The 23,808-nt window shown below is 41.5% G+C and overlaps 1 protein-coding gene and 1 long non-coding RNA gene across 2 annotated transcripts; one reads left to right on the forward strand and one right to left on the reverse strand.

Moving 5' to 3' along the window:
* The first annotated feature begins 2,717 nt into the window (after positions 1 to 2,717).
* Positions 2,718 to 10,389, forward strand: LOC133108180 (uncharacterized). Its single transcript, XR_009704644.1, has 3 exons — positions 2,718 to 2,890; positions 4,618 to 4,753; positions 10,283 to 10,389. It is a non-coding gene; the product is annotated as an uncharacterized LOC133108180 (long non-coding RNA).
* Positions 10,390 to 17,009: 6,620 nt separating this feature from the next.
* On the reverse strand, positions 17,010 to 23,294 carry ankk1 (ankyrin repeat and kinase domain containing 1). The gene is made up of 8 exons (XM_061217921.1): positions 23,028 to 23,294; positions 22,315 to 22,597; positions 21,006 to 21,157; positions 20,859 to 20,908; positions 20,508 to 20,663; positions 20,249 to 20,355; positions 18,933 to 18,963; positions 17,010 to 18,765 (listed from the first exon to the last, which is right to left on the reverse strand). The coding sequence occupies exons 1-8, from the start codon at positions 23,222 to 23,224 to the stop codon at positions 17,492 to 17,494; spliced, it is 2,250 nt and encodes a 749-aa protein (XP_061073905.1). The 5' UTR covers positions 23,225 to 23,294; the 3' UTR covers positions 17,010 to 17,491.
* Positions 23,295 to 23,808: the final 514 nt, after the last annotated feature.

Consider the following 23,808-nt stretch of genomic DNA (forward strand, 5'->3'; position numbering starts at 1 on the left):
GTAAGCAGTGTTTTGATAGTTAACTTTGGTCACTTTTGCTCTGTTTGTTTGTCTCTTGTTTAAAAAAAAATTGGCCCTCGTCCTTATCTTTGTTGTACAGGTAGCAGTTCAAATTGTACTTCCCTCTAGGGTCTTTCAGCGAACTTATCCCTGGTTATGGATATGCACTTTGTTGTACGTCGCTCTGGATAAGAGCGTCTGCCAAATGCCAATAATGTAATGTAATGTAATGTACTCAGAATGAGAGAAAAAAAAACTGTGAGCAGCACTTCTGGAGGCAAAAACTCCTAGTTAATGAGAGAGGTCAGAGGAGAAGGCCCAGACTGGTCAAAGCTGACAAGAAGTCTAATAAATACCTAATAAAGTGCTCACTGAGTGTATGTATACATCGTCGCATTTATTTCAGACCTGAAATAATGTGCCCTGCCATGCCTAAAAAAACTATTCTTTAAAAATTCTTATATTGCGCACCCAGCTTTATATGAGTATAAGGTAACATTTTAAAACAGGTGACAAAACAGGTTTTGTGTTTCATGATCACTGTTGTTGATAATGGAGTAATCCTTCAGCTGATGACAAATGCCTTTTTAAATTGGATATTGAGTTGTGAAAACCTCTTCCCTGGGTAATGATTGGGATAAAGCACTTTGCCAGGTCTTTGCTTTGCTTGAAAGCCATGAAGATCAAAGTCTTGAATCCACCTTCTCTTGAGTGACTTATTTGTACAATGCCAAATGTTGAACTTGAGGATTTTTTATTGATTCAAATTTATTCATAATTATTAACCCCTTAAGGTTTGCCCCCTTTTCTTAACACAAGCTTGAAAATGACAAACTAAAAAAAATAAAAAAAGACGAAAAGATTAGAAAATGACAAACCCAAAATAAAATGGTTACTATTCCTAAACACTGAAACATGTATAAACCAGGTCTCTTCTGAAAGATGATCCCTGGGGGCTGAAATTACTTTAAATATTACTGAAACAAAGTTACAGAAGCTTAGACACAGTGGTAGAAGATGAGACTGTCAGCTGCTCAGATATGTCAGCTGCTCAGATATGTTTGGAGTCTTGATTACCTCCGACTCTGAGGCCTCACACCCAATAGGCTAACATTTGAACTTCCTGTGGTGCAGTGTGCTCATAAAAAAACAGATTTGACTTTATCGATCACAATATTTAAGCAATCACTTGATCCATGTGGTCTGTGGTCGGCAAGGTTTTCCAACAGACCATCATTGGGGGAACTACCCACAGCTGTTTCTCTGTGAGATAATGACAAATTACTTAGGAGTTAATGAATTTCACAATAACATCCATCAATTGATTTTCCATTAGACTACTCTGAAACTTTAACCAAAGGAAACCTACAATCAGTTGACATGTTGCCTGTAATCTACCCTCTTTAAAATGTACCCTCTTTAAAGGTAACACTATTAAAGTATGCAGTTTATCTCTATCAACTTAATTTGCTGGTTGAGCCAGAGACTGCTTCAATACCTTATTGAGACTCTTGGCATCAACATTCTACCTCTATCTTTGTACTGAGGCTGAGCAGGTCTAGTTCAAGTCAGTGCTTTGCCTCCTGTATACTGAAAACCATCATTCTTTAAGTACTTCTACCAGGGGGCAAGTTCTTTTTTTAATTGTGAATATGAGCTAAACATGTACAAGTATGCGTAGCAATGACTTACTATATTGTGTCACCAAATACTATCCCAGACTGCATTTGGCCCAGTGATGCTTGTTGAATTTCTCTTCTATATATCTCAGGGGAGAGGGTACTTCCATTAAATTATCTACTGTTAAAAAAAAGCTGAGATACTGCATGAAAATGGTGTGATCATTAATTCTCTTAATACATTCCTGTGGCAGACACTTTCACCCAACAGGGTCCTGGAATCTTCTTATGCAAGGGGCCCGTCCAGGGATTAAACCAGAATACATAAATCATAAGAACAATGGCTTTCCTCATTATCTTTGAGCAGGAGGCTTTCTGCAGTCAAATGATCAAACATGAATGAAAAAGACACAGGTCAGAAGGTGATGTAGCCTATGTGCGGAGGAGAATCTCTCAGATCCCTTGAGCTACATGGTTGCCAATTTATTGCAGGGAATGAAAATATTGGATCTGCACATCAAGCAAGTGTCATTATCTGTGAAACCATGCCAAGGAATCACACAGAAATCAAGCAATAAAGAAAGTTATATGGGGTGACTGGGTTTCTGAGCCCAAAAAAACTGAATTTTACACCATGGGGGTTCCCCCTGGATGAGAGAAAAATAAATTGAAAATGTAGGCTAATAACTAGGCTAAATAATAATATTTGCCACAGAATATGCAACCTTGATAGACTGGCTTACACTGTAAATGGTGTATGAATCAATTTTATATCTCATTGTTGTTCTTATAAATTACGCTTTGGGTTGCGTATATCCGACTCCCCTTCCCCTCCCTTCCCAATGGATCTATCCGTGTTTATTGACGAATACGTTAATTTACGTCGACCTCTTTTTAATTAATGCTGAAAGAAAACAAACAATGCCTGGCGCTCTAAAACGTAAAAAGAGAAACAACAATTTATTTATTATGGCTGCAACGTGTGTTGTTTTATAAACATGCGGAGTTGCGACCTGAAGTTCACTCCAGCAAGACTCTCCGACTCGGTTTTTTTTTTCATCAGTAGCTACATCTTACGTTTTTAAACTAATAAACACACCTGTCTGCGTTCTAATGCACAAGACGCCTCTCTCTTTTTGTTGAGAGAGAACTCGCCTGACTAACGGACAGGACGGACTGCAACAATGTCAGAGATATTTTGATAAAATTACACAGGAAAGCGGCTCCTTCGAACTTCTTATGCCCTTGGAACTGACAAGAACTACGTATTGGTAAGTATGACCCCCTCCCAAAACATGTATAACTTTAGTTTACTTGCTTATGGCATTGAAATGAGGGTTTGCACATACTTGCAAGAGCAGGCCTATTTCTTTCTAGTGTCAAGGGTTTGTAGCCCGCCATAATTCGTGCCATTGCACTGCAGTGTTTATTTCACCGCAAAGAAGACGTTAATTAAACTGGGAAATTCATAAAATAGACAAGCTTGTGTGAAAGGCTGTTTCTATGATATGCATAGATGTGACACTGGGTAGGCTGTCTGTGGATTTTTATAAAAATCTCTCTGCAGTAACGTAACGTTAATGTTTAATTTGCTGGCAGTAATGCGAGATGAGAAATCCACTCGGAGATAAATTGTATCAGGGCCTGGCTGTCCAGGGCAGTTTGTAGAAGATTGATGAGAGAGGGTCTCCAGGTGCTGTTTGAGCAGCTCTGAAGAGAACCCTCAGTCATAATAACAGTGCGTCTCCAGAAACAACTGTAGGAGTGAGAGAGAAACATGTTCAGGGAGCAGTAGGGATGCAAAAGCTTATGGAAAAATTGAAAATGCTGGTGGCCAGAACATAAAACCGTTGCCACCAATTGCACAACTCTCAATCCCCCGATACCCTCTCTCACACTTGATGCAGGGCTTTAAAGGATGGAGGGAAAAAAACAGGACCTTTTCTTCAGTGATTTTCCAGCCCCTGACTCCCACTGTGCTGAATATTATCGCTGCATTTCCCCTCTCAGTCAAGATTTAGGGCATAATCCCCACCCTCTCGGAAGACCTGTCCCACATATATTGTACACTTATTTTGATTGGCTGATGGGAGGCAGAGGTGGAGTTGGCAAGGCTGCAGCAGATGTGTATCGTTTGATGGTTCTGCTTGTTTTCTTGGGAAAGCCTGGCAAGACCGAGTCCTTTAACCCCTTAGGTATCGCCCATTTTCTTGACACAAGCTTAAAAGTGACATAAACAAAATAAAATAGTTTTGACTATTGACTACAGCAGCGCAGCGCAACTCCACGTCCATTTTGACTACAGCAGTGCCGCGCAACTCCACGCCCAGCATTATTTGGCTCAATAGAATTGTTTTTGCCGAAGTGCAACAGAAGCAACAGAGCATGCATATTGAAAAAGCTACAGTTTTGTTACACAGGTGAAAAAATACTGTGTTGTTTTGTGCCTAACAAATTATACACTTTTGGAAACATAATGCCATTAGGTGAAATGCTTTTTTTGTCATCACTTCAATAACATGCCTGTAGTTTGATGAGCTACATTTAGACTGAATTTTCTTACACAAGAATGGGGGTAATGCATTTTCTCTGCAACTGCGTTACAAATACTGGTCGGAGACGGTTGTACTTGGGCTCATCGTGTTAATATAATTTCTATGTACAAGTACTTTTGTAGAAGTACAGGAACATTTTAAATTACTTATTTTGTTTTGTCACCTAAAATTTGTATTTAAAAAAAGATATTCAGTCAGAACAAGACTAGCACACAGCTCTACTCACTTATCTTCTCTCCACTGGCTTCACGCAGCACACAACATTGGTAAAGCCGCATTGTACAGAAATTCACTTCATATGCCTTGTATTCACCACAGGGTAGGCTAGCAGGTTTCAGAGGACTAAAATATTCTCTCACACAGCCTCAGGCATTGTTTTGAGAAGTTTGCAAGATTTGAAATCTGGGTCAAAACGCAATCTGTTTATGTGGAAAATGTTACAGGATGAAACACGGAGCATTGCTGTGCTGTAGCGTGCTGCTGAATAAGTCCCTTGGAAGAGAGAGAAGGAGGCTTATGGCACAGAGATGAGCGAGTCAGAGAATGAATGCCGTCCTCCCAAACATCCTTGCCAGAAAGGTAGGAGACTGTTATTAGTGTACCTATGACCCATTTTTTATTTTGTTTATTTTTTTAATCCATGCCCAGGAAGTTGCCAAGTCATCTATGCCAGCCCAAAAATAATTTAGCATATTAACAATTGATAAGATTAGAATTACAGGGTCCTATCTGTAGATTAGCCTCAGTGGCCAGGTAACATCTCATTCAATTAAATTATGACCCCTCTATTTTTGGGAATGCCATCCATCCATCCGAGATCGGTGCTCGCCCCCAAAATCCCAAATAATCTGACTGTCTACCAGAGATTGAGTGACTGGAATCGAGGCTGTCTGCAGATTTTGGGATATGAAGCATAATAATGTTTTAGCACAGTTTTATGCTGTCACTGTGTTATTTATGTCATGTTTTAAAAGAAGTTGGCTGGCCAAAAAAAACAAAAAAACAATGTTACAGAATTACGGACTTGACATTGATAATGAGTTTATAAGTACTTTAATTATAAATTCTTGAAATTGTGTCTTGCTGCCATAAACAATGAAAGGAAAATGCAGAATTTCATACATAAATATGTCTTCTTAGTATGTCTTTTTGACAAGCAGACAGGATAAATGAAGTCATGTGCATGATGTTGAGAATAAATGGTAATTTTCAGCACAATTTATGGACCTCAAAGCCATCTGCTATCAAGCAGCAGGCTGTGTGGGTGTGACTTATTTCAGCCACCACTGATTCCTACCTGGGCAATTCATGGCAGCTGTCATATACCATTAATTTCTTATCCAAAATCAACAGGACATAACATTAAGTCATTAAGTCATGAAAGTCATGAAGGTTTTTTTCAAATACCACCACCAAAGTGAAATTGTGGCTGAAGAAGATAAAATACTACAATGCATATAGTTACTACTTTTGATATTACTTTTTAAATTAGGTTAGGAGAGTTGTGATGGTTGTGATATTGTTACGACCTCTGTCATAAGCTTTTGTTTACATTTGTGAATCTTTGCAGCATGCACAACTATCTCGCCTTATAGTGACACCGGTTATTTAGAGTGTTCCTGCTGTGTTGCATCCTTACATTGGGACACTATTTGTTATTTTGCTTTATTATTTTTCCTTTGTTATTTTTGAAGATATGCTCCTGTGTGGAGATCTGATATCCATTGAGGGTTGTTTATAGCCCCACTTTGTGCCTGGTAAACCTTCAAAGACTAAGAGGTTTATTTAGGTTTGGTAAGGCAGACAGGACTGGAGTTACTGTGAATGGCTGCATTGATTCAATTAAAATCATAAAATGGGTAAAGTCTTAGTTTTCTGATTCTCAAATTATGTTTTATTCTTTAATGAAAAGAAGTGGCCTTTCATATTAGGCTTGTATTTGAAATTATATAGGTCATTGAACAATGGAACATCTCCCCTGAATATAACGTCTGCACTATGCTAACAGGCTTTTACCAGAATGGCTTAAAAATAAGATTGGTGTTAAGTGGTTTATGGTGGTTTTATGTGGTTTTAAGTTGTTATCTGCTGAAGGTAAATTATTTTAAATGAAAGCCATTTGCATCATCCTCTGTTCTGCTTATCTACAAGTTCAGTCCATAGAACATTAAAAACACACAAAGCTGTTAGTCACAAACCATTTATTACTGTGCAGGTGGAATTAATGAATTCAAACTGTCATATTTTTAGTTGTTTTTGAACTGCAGTTATCTACTATCAGGTAAGTAAATTCTGAAAAATGTGTATTTATTGCCAATGGTTGTATAACAAGAATTCTGACGAGTATTTATTTTGAATGAGAATATTTAATATGAATGTCCTTTGTGCAGTCCTCCATAACATTCCCTTTCCCTTAGGGAACGATTAAAAAAAAATGTAAAAAGAAAAAAACCCCATCTGCTCTCCCTTACATTTGACACAAGGCCCACAACGTTTACAAATGAGGTCAATTTAAAAATAGCAGACAGAACCTCTAACACATGTCAAGTTTCTACTTTAATGCTGTAGTTAATGGGCCAGTGTCAGTGTAACGTACGTGAGCGTGAGTGAGTCAGAGAATGCTACTGTGTGTTTCGCTGCATGTGTTTGTTCACTCTGTGTGGCACCAGACTTTTGCAGTCCCAGTGTTGACTGTGACCAGCAGTCCCACAGAGCAGCGCTGTAAGGTAGTCTGGTGAGGGATGGGGCTGCTCTCATTTCAGCACACACTAGCAGCTACTCTGCTCAGCCTGACATTGGAAGTCTCCTGGCTATGAATGACTGGGGCCTTTCCCTTCAAAACACCCTTTGCCTTCAATCCCTCTTGGATTGCTGTTGTACAAGTTTGGAAGTGTGTGCTGTGGCAGTGTGAACGGGGGGGTGTTATCATCTTTGAATATGGGGACAGCTTGAGGAAACTGTGTTTGCACCATAGGGTGCACCTACTGCATTCTTATAAAGTGCCTTCATAATTGGCTGTAATGGTACCACACTGAGCAAGCATCTCACCCACTGACTCACGTATGACACAGCTGTTCATACCAGAGGTGTAAAACCCGGGTTCAGAAAGTACGAGTCCTCCCCAGTATTTTGTTTCGACCACCTGGATTTGCCACATTGCTCAGCACTTCAGCCAGGAGGTAGCACTAATTAGTGAAATCAGAGTTGATGGGATGAAGAAACACGTGGCAAGGCCTTTACTTTCTAAACCATGGATTTTATACGTCCATACCGTTATGGATCCACCACCAAAAGTTGGCAGCCGGCAATATGGGTTGAAGGCCTCCCTTGGCTTTCATCAGATCCTACTAGACCATTGGGCAGCAGGCTAGTATAAGGGTTTGGAAACAGGGCTTATAACCTACAGGTTGCATGTTTCATTCCCAGGTTGGACATTGCCCTGGTGTCCTTGATCAAGGAACTTGACCTGAATTGCTTCAGTATGTATCCAGCTGTATTGGATACTATGTAAGAAATGGAAAAGCTGTTTAAGTTGCTCTGGATAAGAGTATCTCTTTTGTTTCCTTGCTTCATTAAACAAATGTGCCGTTTTTGTGACAAATGCACCTGCAATTTGGGAATTATGTTAGTTGCCTCGTGTCACCTTGGAAAGTCACATAGCTGATTGTTCAGACCTATTTTATATACTGACACATACTTTATTGCTAATTGGCATTCAACAAAATGTGACTCGCCTGTGTAGCTTCCTTTGTAATTGTTATTGTTACTGCAATGTTTAAGTCCTTTTCCATGTCATGTGGAAATACACGCACACATTATATACAAAATAAACTACCAAGATAAAAGTGAAAATGGAAAATGTTATGCGCAATGCACTGGTGCCTTGCCAAATTAACCTAAAAGCTTATTAATAGGTCAAGGTCTAATATGGCAGATATATGGATATGATATATGACTTCCAAAAACAATATTAAAATGGGAAAATGGAAGTGGAAAAGACCAGCTAGTCCAGTGCCAGCTGGTTTCACACAGCCATTTGGCCTGAGTCTCTTCCCCCAATGGGTTCAGTCTGCATTAGAGCAGGAAGGTTGAACACAGTGCCCATGACCTGAAGAAAATAGAATGCAATAAAAATGAGTGTATGGCTTGTAATCACTTAATGACAATCCATTAGAAAACTGCTTTTGAACTTAAAGGCACACTATGCGGGATTTTTACCTGGAAAATATTATGAAATAACCAAGCTCGGTCATATCTGTGATGCATTGGCAATCTCTGTTTCTGCACGCATTTGCCAGTTCTATGCTCCTCTGCCTGTACGTTTGGGACAGTTCTGGACAGATTTCAGCGAGATGGCTAGCATTTGTAGCTTGCTAGCTACTGCAGTGGTGAAGGTGAAGAAGCACAAATACAGCAAAGTGCAATGACGAGCCAGAGTCAACCTTGGAGCTGCTTTTCCTTCATGGTGACAGCTATCGGAAAAACAGAGATATAAAAATAAAAATGGATTTAAATTATGAAAATGGAGCTGGGTGGTCAGAGGTTGGGGACAGAAGAGGAAACTTTGATTGTAAACACAGCAGCACAACAAGGCTAGAAATCCTGCACAGTGTAGCTTTAAAGACATTTTGGTACATCCATAAATCATCACACTTGTGTAGTGACAAATATTTTCTCAGAGACAAACAAACAGCCTTTACAACCTGGGATTAAAAAGTAAATGCTGTAATTAGGAGGATTCTGAAAAGCTTTAGAACTCAACCATAGCCTGCCTATGCTATAATATTCCATAATCCTTATCTTCATCACCCTGTTATCAGCAGAGTTTCAGACTGTCATGTAATTACATGATGAATATCATCACAGAAAAAAATAATACTCCAGGTATTTGGGTACACAATATTGGCTTTCGCATTGTGAATAACATATTTTCATACATGCTGACTAGGGAAACTTAGATCATTGGATTGGAGCATCTGTGATTTGAAATCTTTTTAATTGTGTCTGTCTCCCTCTTTTGGTGTTTGTTCTGAGGGATGTATTATAAAGGGACAGGTAGCTTTAATACCGGCTTATGGAACAGGAGGGTGAACAGGGTTAATATGAAACAGCAGGGAAACCCCTTTGGTACAGCCACATGTGGGCGGTGCACTCCCATGCAAAAAATAAATCTAATTAACATTTTGCCCTTCAGTTTGACTTTCAAATAAATGCCATCTCCTAAATACAATAAATGTTTTTTCCCCCGCTCTCAGTTTAGAACGTTGATATTGGCCATTCAATTACCTGTAGGTCAACATTAAAGAAAAATGTTGCTGGAACTTGGTTTTGAGGTAACCCAAAGGCAGAAAGGCAGTTCCTGATTCAAAAGATCTTCTAATAGCTGGTTATAATGGAAATAATGATGACTATAAAAAGGATGAACATGGTTTTCAATAAATAAATAAAGCACATGATAACACACTGAAACTCAATGTGTAAATCCCTGCATCAACAGCATCTTCATGCCACTTCAATGACACTGCATTTATGTGTGTGTGCTGCGAGTTTAAACCCATTCTCCTCACGGTCCCCATGGCACAACTATAAATACAACTAGCTAGTTGAGCCAAATGCCCAAGGTCCGCAGCCAAGGGAGCTAACTGTGCTCTGTATTCTGCCTCTGTGGATGGATTTCTGAACATGATGTTAGTGTGCCAACTCGGATTACCAAGCTCCTTAAAGATCATAGAAATGTGTGCACTCTGGCCCAAATCCATTGTATCCATTGATCTGTTGTTATCTGCAATACACTTCAGGGACAGAAAGTGCTCGCACTTTGTATAGAAAATATTGGTATTGCTTCAGCCTGAACAAACAGTGAGGAACAAAGAGGCCTTCACTAGTTACCTTGGGCAAATATATTTCAAAACAAATTGCCAGATTGTTCACCGTAAGTACAAAAAAATACTAGCTTACAGAATACAGTGGTAAGTAAGGCAGATTGATAAGAAATGGTGAGGGTTTTGCCATAATGACCATGAATATATCAGAATATTTCTGCACCCTAGCTCTGTTATATTCCCAGGTATTTGAATGATACCCTGAGGCAATGCTGTCTTCTTACAGTCACACAAAAAGTGCACATGACAGACTGGAGTACCAGCAGCAGCAGCAGCAGACTTTCTTGATTGGCAAGGGTTGTTGTGCATTCTGGGAACTGCTGGAGGAAAAGGTGAGAGAGCCCAGGACACACAGGAGGAGGGTGGAGAGGGAACATACCCCACACAGTACAGTATATCGGCGCTAAAATGTTATTGCGGTACCAATAATGTAAAACTATATGATACCAGCATTTTTCTAATTTCAATACTGAAGGAAAATGTACTATGGTTGCTTATGTTGTATTCACTGAAAAACACTGCTTCTTTAAGAGTGGCTCTGCCAAGTTTCTGCGTGCTTTAGGCCAGTTTTGTGTCTGGGTCGAGAGACTGTGCTGTAGGTTCATTTCAACCCTAGTTTGGCACACCTGACTCTACTAAATAGCAGCTTAACCAAATCTCTAGCTTAGAATGATTTAGGGTTGGAGTGAAAACATAGATCTCCCGGAACAGGGTTGGTTACCCACTGTGGAATAAATAGAGACTGATACTGCTAGTGAAAGTCACTTGTGTGCTGTGTCTGCTGTGTTCACTCAGTGTGACGGTCTGAGACAGTGGGAAAGCAGAGATAATTCAAACCTGAATGTGTGTACATTACATGTCTTGGTTTAATTAGACAATATTAATAAGTCATTGTTTTCCATGTAATTTTCATTTTGCAATTTTTAAAATATATCTTTTGGGGAAAATTTTCGGTTTCATTTTATGAGACAATCCAGGTTAATTTCCCCCCTCGAGTATCGATTTGGTATCTATATGAAGTACCAAAGTTGGTACCGGTAGCAAAACTGAACACTACCCCACATACATAGTTCTTGGTGCTGTGTTTTATTCACTCAACTCTATGGTAGTTATCTTTGGTTGTGTAGAGGGACATCTATTGTAATGTAAGGTACAGAAGGTATATAATCCGTTTTTGGCCATGCAATGATAGAGAAAGGTGATGAATTGTGGTACAGTACTAATGGTGGGCACTGGGTATTTGGCTGTGTGGTTATGGAGAAGGTGGATTTGGGGTATGTGTGGTGGTTATGCGGTTGAGTGGATGTAGAGAGGAAGAAAATGCGCTCGGGGGAAAAACAGCCTCAGCCCTGGAAAATGAGATCCACAGGGACGCCAGTGATCAGGTACAAACAAACAGTTTTCCACAGCGGGGCAGAGGTGACCGTGAAGACTGAGACAGCACTCTCAGGCTCCAATCCTTTCCACTTCAGTGCCGTTTCAAGGCCTGGAGTCACACTGTCTGTGCCAGGTTAATAACTGGCATGACCCGGAAACTTTATGAGGAAGAGGAGGGGAATGAAGAAGAGGAAGAAGAAAAGGAAAAGGAGGAGGAGGAGGAATAATTTAGAAATAAATTTAAGAAACTTTTAATACATTTAATTTTCTGTCCTGAGGCAGACTCTGGGCTGTTGAACCCACGATGGCCTGGACTGGAATCTGATTTTAAGCTAGTTTTGAATATAGCCCTGGGCAGTCTGTCTGAAAACAAGTGCTTAATTAATAACATATGCCTGCATACAGTATACTTGCTGGCCATTTATAACACATTCATATTCAGTTATCAAATAAAAGGAACTTTAAATGCAACAAGGATCCATTTTTTGACGAACAGGATCGATTTCTAGTGTGTATTTCTGAGAATGTTCAAGGATATTTCTCTCTGGAAATATATAATTGACAGTAAGAGTACGTGCTGTGGATCTAAATAGAGGAGACACCGAGCCAGAGCAGTGCTTTCATTCTTTCTTTGGTTCAGTGAACAAGTAGCCATTATTCATGACATGCATGTTCTCCCATGCCAGAAAAGTACTGACAAATGCATACGGTGATTGGCTGTGCGTTGTTGTGCATATATGGTAAATGGTTTATGGCATTTATATAGTGCCTTGATCCAAAGCACTGTACAATTGATGCTTCTCATTCACCCGATTGGCTGCCATGCATGGAACCAACCAGCTCGTCAGGAGCTTTTGGGGGTTAGGTGTCTTGCTCAGGGACACTTCAACACATCCAGGGCGGGATCAAACCGGCAACCCAAACCGGCAACCCATATGGATGCTGTGTCAGCAGTGTCTCCTTCGCTGTCTGGATTGTTGGAGGCACCACTGGGAACAACGAACATCTAAGACACTCGTGAGATGCTTCCATTATGACATTAGCGTGGATATGTGCTGTTATATGATTTTCTTGTTGTTGTTGGGAGCACCTTAAACTTCACATAATCCCCAACTTTGAATTAAAAAAAGGTTATTATATATAGATGTGGCAGTTTTTGACACCTTTATAACTAACTCAAAATGATTGCAAATGAAAGGCAAGAAAATTGACATGCTTTAAAACTGACAATAAAGCTGTGTGGAGCTTAATAAGTAATTATTATGAAGGTATTATTTGTCCTCTTCTTCCCTGCTATCTTGCCTGGTGTGCAGCGGTCCAGTTCAAACCACTTGACAGCTAATTGTATTTTTCATGATAAAGCTAGTAGCCTAATTTTTGGGTACCCCACAAGTACTGCTAATGGATTCTAAATTGCCCAACCACTTCTGTTCATAGACGTCACAAGCATTAGCATAGGCAGTCATCTAACAGCAGTGTGAAATGCATTTCTGCTGCAGTGTGACTGCTGTTAGCCATTGTCACTCAAATCCTCAAACTGAAGCTCCTAATGCTGTGCACAGGCAAAATTCACCAGGCCCACATGCCTTGGATCACACAGGGACTCCCATGAGGGAGCATGCCGCAGGTGTAGACACCATGTCAGACAGGAATTCTTTTTAAAAGGTATGTCACCATAGTGCAAGCCTCTGTCATACGGTATATGGCTACTGGTACTATGGATTCACTGAAGTGGTTGAATTAACTTCCTCTGAAGCAAGCTGCTGTATTAGCTTTCTCTTTTGTTGTTCATGCAGCTTCCCCCCCACCCCCACTGGCAGGCATGGTTGCTAGGCTCCTATGTTCCTTTGTTTGGGAGGATTACAAGAAATCTAATTGTATTACTCCCCCAGAAGCATAAGGAGACCACACAAACAATTTAGGACATGATATACAAAAAGGAAATATTTGCGGTTTGTGATATGGCTTTAAAAATAGTTTTGCTTTAGACACAAAGTGTGATCTTGACTTTCAATGAAATTGCATGTCTGAAATTAGGTGTGTGTATATGTTCATGTTCACAAGTTCTCCTCCTCCCTGTAGGCACTATGCAATCCACTGAGCTAATTATTAGCTACGTGGCCATTTTCAGTGCAGCCATGTAACCATCTTACGTCACCATGGCTATCTACTATGGCTATTGGTAGCTATCTACTGTTACTGTACCACACGTGCACATGCGCAACATGTAATATTAATTGGATGTCATGGCATTTATCAGTCTCTTCCCGTCTTTACCACAGATAATAGAAGAATCTCACTTCAGGTCGCATTAGATCTGAATGTGTAGCCTGGCCACTACTCTTGTTCAGCTTTGAAACGAAGTCTCCACCAGGCAGGGATGGGCAGTATTTCTGATATATGTATTTGAATTTGAGTTCTGTATTTTTGTATTTTAAAAATACCTAAAATACTTTTTCCACCCATCCTCAAAACTCTTGCCATTGCTCCTTTCCGCTGTGGGCCAAACCTAGTGCTTTAAACTTACTTCCAGGGTTCCTGGGATCTTTCCACTGTGCTGGGCTAGGCTTAAACAGAGCTCATCCAGGAACTCATGCTCAACTACAAACCTTCTCCAACGGCCAAGGCCATGGTTGTCATTGCATGTCATTATGCAGCACTGCTTCAACGATTTCAATGCTCAACCAGCCCATCACCTGTCTCTTTAACCCTTCACGAAATCTAGCTATCACTAAATAATCAGCAAATTACCTATTTTTGTTGTGAAACACAAAACAGCAGACATTTTTAAGAAGTTAGCTAGATGCCTATCTAGGTTGCAAAGTAACGTTAGCTTATGTTACAGTGATGAAAGATGTTTTAGCAGCCCAGTTGTTCTGCAGCATTGTTTTTATCGACATGACCAACCTGAGTAAGTTAGTTAACACAACAGATATTACAAAACGCCCCTAAATTTGTTTCAATACTCTTGTCAGCACCACAATCAGCAACAACTTATCTTGCAGTGAGTGGACTTATCTTGCAGTGAGTGGACTCATCTTGTTGTGACATAATCGTCTATCCTCCGCTTGGCTTTCAGAAACTCTGATAGGGTAAGAAGAAGCAAAGTAAAATCCACAATGTGAAAACTATGTTCTGCTTTGTTGCCATGGGTACAGTTGGGATACAGCAACCTGGCTAAATAATCTGTTTTAAGATGCCATTGCTTTAGCGACAGTTATAGTTAACAGTTCCTTATTTTGTAACATGTGGGTGGCAAAACAAGCTTGGGGGGGCATTTGCCTTCTCTGCATTTTGGAAATCTATATACTACACAAAATAAGGTAATGTCAATTTCCTTTTCACGGCAAGGATCCAGCAAACCAAATGCATAATAATGCAATTCTAAAAACGTGCTAACTCAGAGAAATGTTGATAGCATGTCCATTGTTTACTTGTAAGTTCTCTGTTGGAATTATCTTTGTTTCCATTTCGCCGCTGCATACTTTGACAAAAACAAAAGGCTCCCCAGGCTCTCTGGAACAAGAAGAGCCCATGTACAAACTTCTCTGACCAGTATCAGTAATCCTGTTGTACAGTTAAAAGTGTGATCCCTATCCGTGAGCAAAAAATGCAGCATAACTTCAGCTGAACCTAGAACTGGCTAGTGAAAACACCTTTGTCCCCACAGTAGAGTGCATTTTTATTGTCGTGACCCCATTTTATATCAGTGTTCATCTAAATACATTCTCAAAATATTGTGTCATTATTCAGTGTGCTTTTAAAAAGGAGCAAGCCTGCCTTTGAATAATAAAAAGCATGTAAATTGTGGAATGTGTTTGACTTGTTGATGTGGCTTGGGTATTTGACAAAAAGCGTCAATGAATGGACCTCAATAAGTATGCAAGATGTTATTATTGTGATTATCGTATTTATTCTTTACAATATTCTCAACCTGTTACTATCTAAGGAGAGCACAAGAAGAGCGAGAGGTAGAGGGAGGGTGACAGATTTTTTTCAGAATAAAAAGTGTTGTATACTTTATTAAGCAAAATACAGTATTTTACATGTCATACGACTCATAATATTATCTAGTTTCCATGTGTACTTTTGGAGTCTCCAAATGTCTTTTTTAGAATCCTTTGCAGAATGATATTCTCATCAAATTTGAAAGAGGATTTGTCCGGTGTTCTGGCTGTGGCTCCATTGTGTTTCTAAGTGCGCCAAAATAATCTGTATCCACTCAAAAACAGACTCTGAGCATCTGTAACTTTGATTTAGAAATTCTCTTTTCTCTTGGTTAGTTTTCAGTCATCGACACCAGGATTATGCCTATTGTCAATTTCATTTTTGGGATGTCATTTTCAAGAAAAGGGGTGATACTGAAGGGGTTAAATCTCTCTGCGTCAGCTGAATATGTGCTTTTGCCTGAACTATTAGACATGTACGCTGGCCCACGCTCATGTTCGAGACTCACCACTCTCTCTGGATGCACTGGAATGTACGTCCTCAACATACATACACTCACTCATTCACCCGTGTAGCACACACAATTCCCTGAGGAAGGTCAGCTTTGGGGCCATATTTTAGGGCTGGAAATGAATATAATGGGCTGGGCTAAAAATAAATGCTGTCAGACAACGTGCTTGCCAAAAGAGAAAGTATTGCATGGGGCAACTTCGAGAGAATTAATGGAATGTCTCTAGTAGGTTTAATTTCTTTGTGTTGAGTTTCACATCCTGTAGGCGGTTACTACTGGTTGCTTGAGCAACACAACACATTTTCCCCCAGTTTTTTTATGTGTTTGGACAGTTTTATCACTTTGTAAATGGTAGATTTTGTAATTACTGAGGCTTTTCACAGTTGATGAAAGGGCTCTTATCTCATTACCCCACACAGTGGATAATTATCCTTCATGCATGCAGGCTGCTGTTATTCTTCGAGATTATTCTTTTTGATTGCTTTTGTTTTCTCCCAAATTGCAGACTTCAATTGGTAACAGCTTTTTTTATCCCAAGCATGCTAAAGACACAGAGTATTATTCTCCAAAGCGAAACTGTGATATGAGAAGAAGGTCAAATGGAACATTAACAAAACATAGCAAATGCTCAGTAGGAAGATTCAGTAGTGTGGTAAGGCAAAGCTGTCCCATTAATGCCCCCTCACTGCAAATCAAGACTGAATGCAGGCCAAAGTGTGCCAGCATGCAGCGTAATCCACAAAAACAGAGCGTGCTCATGTCGCACTCCGTGCTCCTATATCCTAGTGTTGTGTATTTCCTGCCTTTGCTTTAATATTTCTTGTCCTTGTTCCCTTTCCGTCGTCATTCACCTGTGTCTCGTTACCTGTTTCCCTGCACTCGCACGTGTTCGACATCTCCGTTAATTTGTCTTCATTGTTTTCACACCCTTGTTTCTTTTCCAGATTGTTATGTTGTGTTCGACCTTACCGTGCATTGCAAATGTTTTTCTGCTAATGGTTTGTTTCTTCAGAAATGTTTGTATGTAAATCCCATAGTCACTTATAAACAATATTATAATATAGTCAATTTTATAATAATTATGGCTTTACCTATAAAAACGTGTTTACACACAGTATACATTCAGATCTGATTGTTTCTTGAGACATTTGCTTGGAGCTACACTATAAAAAGTCCACTGTTTTCAATAAAAGTCCACTCTGCCTTGCTGTCCGAAATGGCTTAAAACAGATATAATTTATCCACTTTATCCATCAAAATAATTAAAAATCTTTAAAAGAATGGTCTAAAAACCAGTCAGAGTTGTCAAGTCACTGTATGATTTTGAGGCCACAACTAACTACAAGGAGTCACAACTCATTTGCAAAATAACATTTACACAAAATGATAAAATATAGGAAAATATAGTACAATCTTTAAGAATTACATTCAGTATGAAACAGGGTGTAATATCTCACCGTGGAAATGTATGACTGTTTAATTCACAAAGATTTTGCCCCAGGATTCATGAACTGTTAGACTGTTAGCTGGGAATAGATGACCACGGAAACTGATGGCACACTGTGGTTTCCATGCAGCGAGCCTGCGCGGGGCTGTTCGTCACACGCTGTCGCTGTCTAGTGCCTGCACCACCTCGTGTTTGTGCAGATTGGTGGCCAGCTTCCTGGCGGTACAGCCCGCGGCGTCCTTGGTGCCCAGGTCCGCCCCGTTCAGCAGCAGGGCCTCCACGATGGCCACAGCGCCGCTGGAGGCCGCCAGGTGCAGAGGTGTGGCCTGGCCGGCGTTCTGGGCGTTGATCAGGGCGCCGCGGGCGATGAGCTGCAGCACGCTGGGGAAGCAGCCGGCTCTGCTGGCCAGGTGCAGCGGGGTCCAGCCGCCGTCCTCCGCCAGGTTTGGGTCGGCCCCCACTGTCAGCAGCGCCGACACCACCTCCTGCAGGCCGTGGTGGCAGCCCAGATGCAGGGCCGTCCACCCGTTTTCCCCCTGGGCGTTCAAGTTGGCCCCGTGCTCCTCCAGCAGTGGGAGCAGGGCCGAGTGCCCTTTCAGGGCCCCCAGGTGCAGGGCCGTCCACCCCTGATGGGTCCTGAGGTCTGGGTTGGCCCCCCGCGTCAGCAGCAGCCTGCACGTTGCAGTGTGCCCTTTCATGGCCGCCCTGTGGAGGGCGCTGTAGCTCTGGAGGTCCGCTCGGTCCACCTGGGCCCCGCTCTCCAGGAGCAGCCGGGCCACCCTCACGTGCCCCTTTTCAGCCGCCAGGTGGAGGGCGTGGCAGCCGCCGCGCTCCGGCCGGTTGGGGTCGGCCCCCTTGCCCAGCAGCAGCTTGGCGATGCCCAGGTGGCCGTAGGAGGACGCCATGTGCAGGGCCGTCAGCCCGTCCTTCTCCGTCTGGTGGTCATGCGTGGCCGTGCGCGGCAGCAGGATCCGCACCACGTTCTCGTGCCCGTTCTGCGCCGCCAGGTGCAAGGGCGTCCACCTGTCCTTCTCCTGGGCGTCGGACACTGCCCCGTGGTCCAGGAGTAGCCGGGCCAGCCTGTCGTTGCCGTTCTGGGCCACAAAATGGAGGCCCGTCCAGCCCTCGCCGTCGCTTTGGTTGACGTCGGCGCCTTGCTTCACCAGCAGGGTGCAGATGTCGTACAGCTGGTGGAGGATGCCGATGATGAGGGGCGTGTAGCCTTTGGCGTTCTGGGAGTTCACGGCCGCGCCCTGCCGGAGCACCAGGTCGACCGACTCGGCGTCTCCGCTCACCACGGTGTGGTGCAGGAGGGTGTAGTTCTCCTCGTACAGCTCCAACACATCATCCATCTTCAGCGACTGTCGAAAATTCCTGAAATCCTTTTTGAGCAGAAAGTCAAAGGTCTTCTGGGAAACTTCCCCACCTGTCAAGAAATTTAGATTAAAAACTTTGAGAAATTTCAAGAAAAATGTATATTCAAAAAATACAGTATATTAAAATGCACCAGTTGAAACCTGGCATTTCAAGATGAATGAATGATTAATGAATGTGTGATATCAATGTAATTCCATGGCTTAATCCAGTACTGACCTGAATCAGGGTTCATTTTAATCCTGGGTTCCTTCATGAGAACAAAAAAGGAACAATGAGGTTTGCAGGTGAACTCAGATCGACACCTTTTCTTATTGAGATCAATGATTCAAGAACACATTCACACATTGTTCAAAACCATTCTGAGGGAGCAGCAGGCCACATGGGCATATTTACCCAAACCCACAGTGTCACTCATCAGAATCATGCAGATATGGGTTAGGAGCTTCAGTTAATGTTCACATCAACCATCAGAATGGGGAAAAAGTGTAATCTAAATGACTTTGATCGTGGAATGATTTTTGGTGTCAGACAGGGTGGTATCTCAGAAACTGCTGATCTCTTGGGATTTGTTACACTCAACAGTCTCTAGAGTTTGCAGAGAATGGTGCAAAAAACAGCAGTTCTGCGGGCTAAAATGTCTTGTTAATGAAAGAGGTCAGAGAAGAAGGGCCAGACTGGTCATAGCTGACAGGAAGGTGACCGAGCATCTCTGAACACACAACACATCAAACCTCCAAGTGGATAGGCTACAGACGCAGAAGCAGAAGACCAAAAAATAGGTCGAATAAATACCTAATGAAGTGCTCACTGAGTGTATATATAAAGCTATAAAGGACCTGCCAGATCTCTCTTCTCTTCAGATTAACCATGCAAAATACTGCATTGCTGAATACATGTCATTTTTTATATTTGTCTATTACATGTCATGGCCAAGGTGACAAGCCAATTCTCTACCAAAGAATAAATAAAGCAGCTGTGCCTTAGGTAATTACAGCACAAAAATCTGGATCATAGCGAGCTGTAAATGTGATGAGCTCTGCCAGTGAACAGCTCGGCTTGTGTGAGCATGTCTTTGTATTCTACATTTGTTTCCAATTGGCAGAAGCATAATTTTCTTTAAGGTGACCTCATGGTTTTTGGTTTAATGGGTCACAATTTAATTAAACCCAGGTGAGATATCCTGGCTGTACATGATGTTCTAGGTTTTACTTCTTGGTAATACTTTGTATTTTTATACTTCAACCAGGCAGAAAACCTTCCAGAGTGTTTGTGCTGGCCGAAGGCCTTTTTCTCTGTCCCCAGAGTTTTTTTTTCTAATTGCATTTGGCCGTGTTTGCAGTCTGCGAATGTATTCTGAGGCCAGCCAAGCTGTAAGAGGATAAACAGATGCTTCATACCTGAAGTATGACTGTACTTTCTACTCCAGTTCATTCCTGTCATGTTTGACGGTGCACCTGATTGTTTCCCACCTGTACGCATGAACCCACTTGAGCGCGGAGAACAAGAAGGGTTTAAAACCTGTCTTAACGTACCTTGAGTGTGAACACCGTGTCGAAAGCTTTGTGCGGTCTGTACACATCCTGGAGCACATCAGGGATTTTCAAGACTTCACTGAGGGCTTCAGTTTCTCTGACTATGTCTAGAAAAAGTGGATTAGCATTAGCTGAAGCTAAAGACATAAGCATATTCATACAAACAGTATGTAGGTACATATTTATTTACATGTACACACACACACACACACACACACACACCCCATGGTGGCTGTCGCTGTGCTTTAGGTGACTGTACCTGTGAATGGTGGCCGATCGCAGGGCTTCTGCAGCCAGCAACGCTGCATTATGTTCATCATGGCTTCACTTTCCTTGGGTTTGTCATCTGGAATCTTTTCCACACTCGGCCTTTTGCCAGAAGATACCTTCATTAATACTGTCATCATATTGGCCCCTGTGTTAGCAAATGTTAAGGGTGAGAGGTACATTTGAAGCAAATCCTTTGATTATTCATTACTTTTTTTTGATGATTTCAAATGTTTACCCGAAACCATTATTCTAAATTTAGAATGCCCAGATTGTATGTATGTGTGTTCATGCGAGATCATAGCATATTAACATTTGAAATGTGAATTCAGAGAACTTATACCTGGGAAAGCTTTCTTCTGTGTCAGTATCTCCCATATGACAATGGCAAAACTAAAAATAAACAAGTTGGATTAAGTAAGACAAATATAAAGCTATTTATATATATATATATTGTCCTGCAATATAACAAGTGTCCAATTTGCATCACCTGTAAACATCAAATTTGGTTCCTGGGGGGTCAGAGCTCTCTGTGAAAGTCTCGGGTGGGATGTAGCTGAGGTTTCCTCTCGCAGTCAAATGTTCAATGAATTCCTTACTGCTGGAGAAGTCCTCCCATTTAATGAATCCAAAGTCAGAAATCTGCCGCAAAAAAAAAAAAAATGCTTCTAAAATAAGCGGTATATGATATCACTGCGAAAGCCAAAAATACGTTGGTGTCAAGGTCCTATATTTAGACGTAAAATCTCATTTCTAGTAATGAAACATTTAAGACAGACATTTTTTTGCAGTGATTATGCACATGAGCAGAAATCGTTTCATGGTTAGTAAGAAAAACCTCTTACTGTATATACACTGACTGGCCACTATACATAGGTACACCTAACTAATACCAAATAGAACCCGCTTTTGCTTCCAGCCTGTATTGTCTGTATTGAACCAGATGCTGGAAACATTCATTCGAGATTTTGTTCCATGCTGACTCTATAGCATCCTGCAATTTCTGTAGAACTTTTCTGTAGAACTTTCATGCACCACCCGTTACACAATTCTGCGTCTGGAGTAAACAGAAGTCACTCTTAAGTTCATAGAAGCTTGAGATAGTTTCTGCTTGGCCACATGCCGCATTGTCTGGAAGTTTGAGAAACTGTGGCCATAAAGGCACATGGTCATTACAGTTATTTGGCTGATCAGCAACAATACTTAGGTGTAGTGTTTAAATGATGCTCGATTGGTATTAAGGGGCATATGTGTGCCAAGAAAACATTCCTCACACCATTACACAAACACCACCAGCCTGCACTGTTGACACAAGGCGGGATGGATCCATGGATTCATACTGTCTCCACCAAATTCTGACCCTTCCTTCTACATGTCAAAGAGAGACTGTAGTGCATTTAGTTGCAGCCACATGATTCCCTGTTTGGAGGAACATGGCATTTGTGTTAATTACTGCATAAAATGGCTGCTGAGTGTATATACAGTAAAATGGTAGTGGGACAGTGGGACAGTCCTTTCTTTTTCTAGTTTTGATTCCATACTCCAATACATTGGATTTGAAATAATCTATTTTGAGTGACCCATGTAGGAATTACAGCGTATTGATTCTCAGTTAAATATAAATACCTGCTTATTTTTTTCGGCCTAAGTGAACTGGCCAAACTGTGTTCATGAAGAAAAAGCTTGGACAGACTTGTGAGATGGCAAAGTAAAACATTCAGTCTCTGCATCCGACCACCTACGTATTAAAACACAGAGACTGGGGGGAGCCTCTTGCTCTTTCGGGGGAGCCCCCTCACCTTGACGTGCAGATGGTCGTCCAGCAGGACGTTGGCTGGCTTCAGGTTCAGGTGGAGATGAGGAGGACTCATGCTGTGGAGGAAGTTCATCCCCATGGCGACCTCATGAATCATTTGGAACTTCTTGGGCCACATCAGTTCGTGGCTGTTGAGGAGGCCTTCCAGCGACCCGCTGCTCATGTACTCCATCACCACGGCCGGGGGGTCGGTGCAGGCCCCGTAAACCGTCACTATATACTTGAACTTCAATTTCCTCATTTTGGAGACCTTCTCAATCACCCCCCTAAAAATAGCAACGTTACGCTTAATGCTTGGCATTGACAACCTCCCAATATTGTAAAGTGAAAGTTGTCAGTTGGCTTCTCTTTTTCTTTTGACTTAGTGTTGAAATATCTATTTTATTTTGTATTAAACACCCTTATCAGTTTGACAATATTTTTACTCTTACATTACATTATAGGCATTCGGCAGCAGACACTCTTATCCAGAGCGATGTACGTAACGTAACTTAAACTTGTTTAGTGTTGTATTGAAGCCAGGCCCTACCGAAACTCACACCCACACTCCACCTGTTCAGAACTAAAGCCCAGCCTCGTTATCAGCCTTCCATATGCCACAGCGCTGGCCTCAGGCCGAATGTACTCTTTATACCTTTCCCCAGATAACCTCTATCTTTGTGTCACAGATTTACATTTTGACTGTACTGTACATACCTGGACGAGCTTGTTTGAGGCATCGAGGTACAGAAGCCTTTAATGGCACATACTTCCCTCCATAGTTTCAGCTTCACTTTGTAAACCCGCCCGAAGGTTCTCTCCCCCACCTTGAGCCAGTCAGCCTCAAAGTTGTCCTTCTGGAAAATCCTGAACTTCTCAGAGCCCCCGCCATCTATAGGATCCATGGGGGGCATTAGCTGTGTGCCGTCCCAGCTACTCAGATATCACAGTTGCGGTGTGCTCTCTCCTCTGCAGGTCCCTAGAGCTGAGTGTCTGTGTTTGTGGTATACATCCGTTTTACAACCAGAAATACTGCATTGGCAAATGGGCATGTGGGCTGAGCCAAGGTATAGCAATGTTGCAAGACTGGTTTTTGGAGCTCAGGGAAAAACTACACTCGCCAGTTCTTGTCATTTGCCCGAACACTGCAGCCTCTAGTGTAGTGAATTTATTTTTGCATAGTCACCAGCTGGATTTTGATGTATTTTAAGAAATATGCTACAATTTTCTTCTGTTCTGTTGGTTCATTGTTTTTATTGGTAAAATAAATGTGTATTTCGGGCTTTTCAAAAGGTAAGACATTCTTTCTGTTGGATGCATTTCTATCTGTTATCTGGACCAGTTTTTCTTTTTTTTTCACCATCACCATGAACAGAAGAATGTGTAATTAAACTGCACATGTACCCAGGGGAGACCAGGGAAGCTATGTAGAAAACAATAAAAAATAAGGAGGCAGCTGTCACAACTTTTACTTTTAGACACTCCTTTTGGCCCTGTT

The sequence above is a fragment of the Conger conger genome, chromosome 13 (genome assembly GCF_963514075.1).
Source record: "Conger conger chromosome 13, fConCon1.1, whole genome shotgun sequence".
NCBI classification, from domain to species: domain Eukaryota; kingdom Metazoa; phylum Chordata; class Actinopteri; order Anguilliformes; family Congridae; genus Conger; species Conger conger.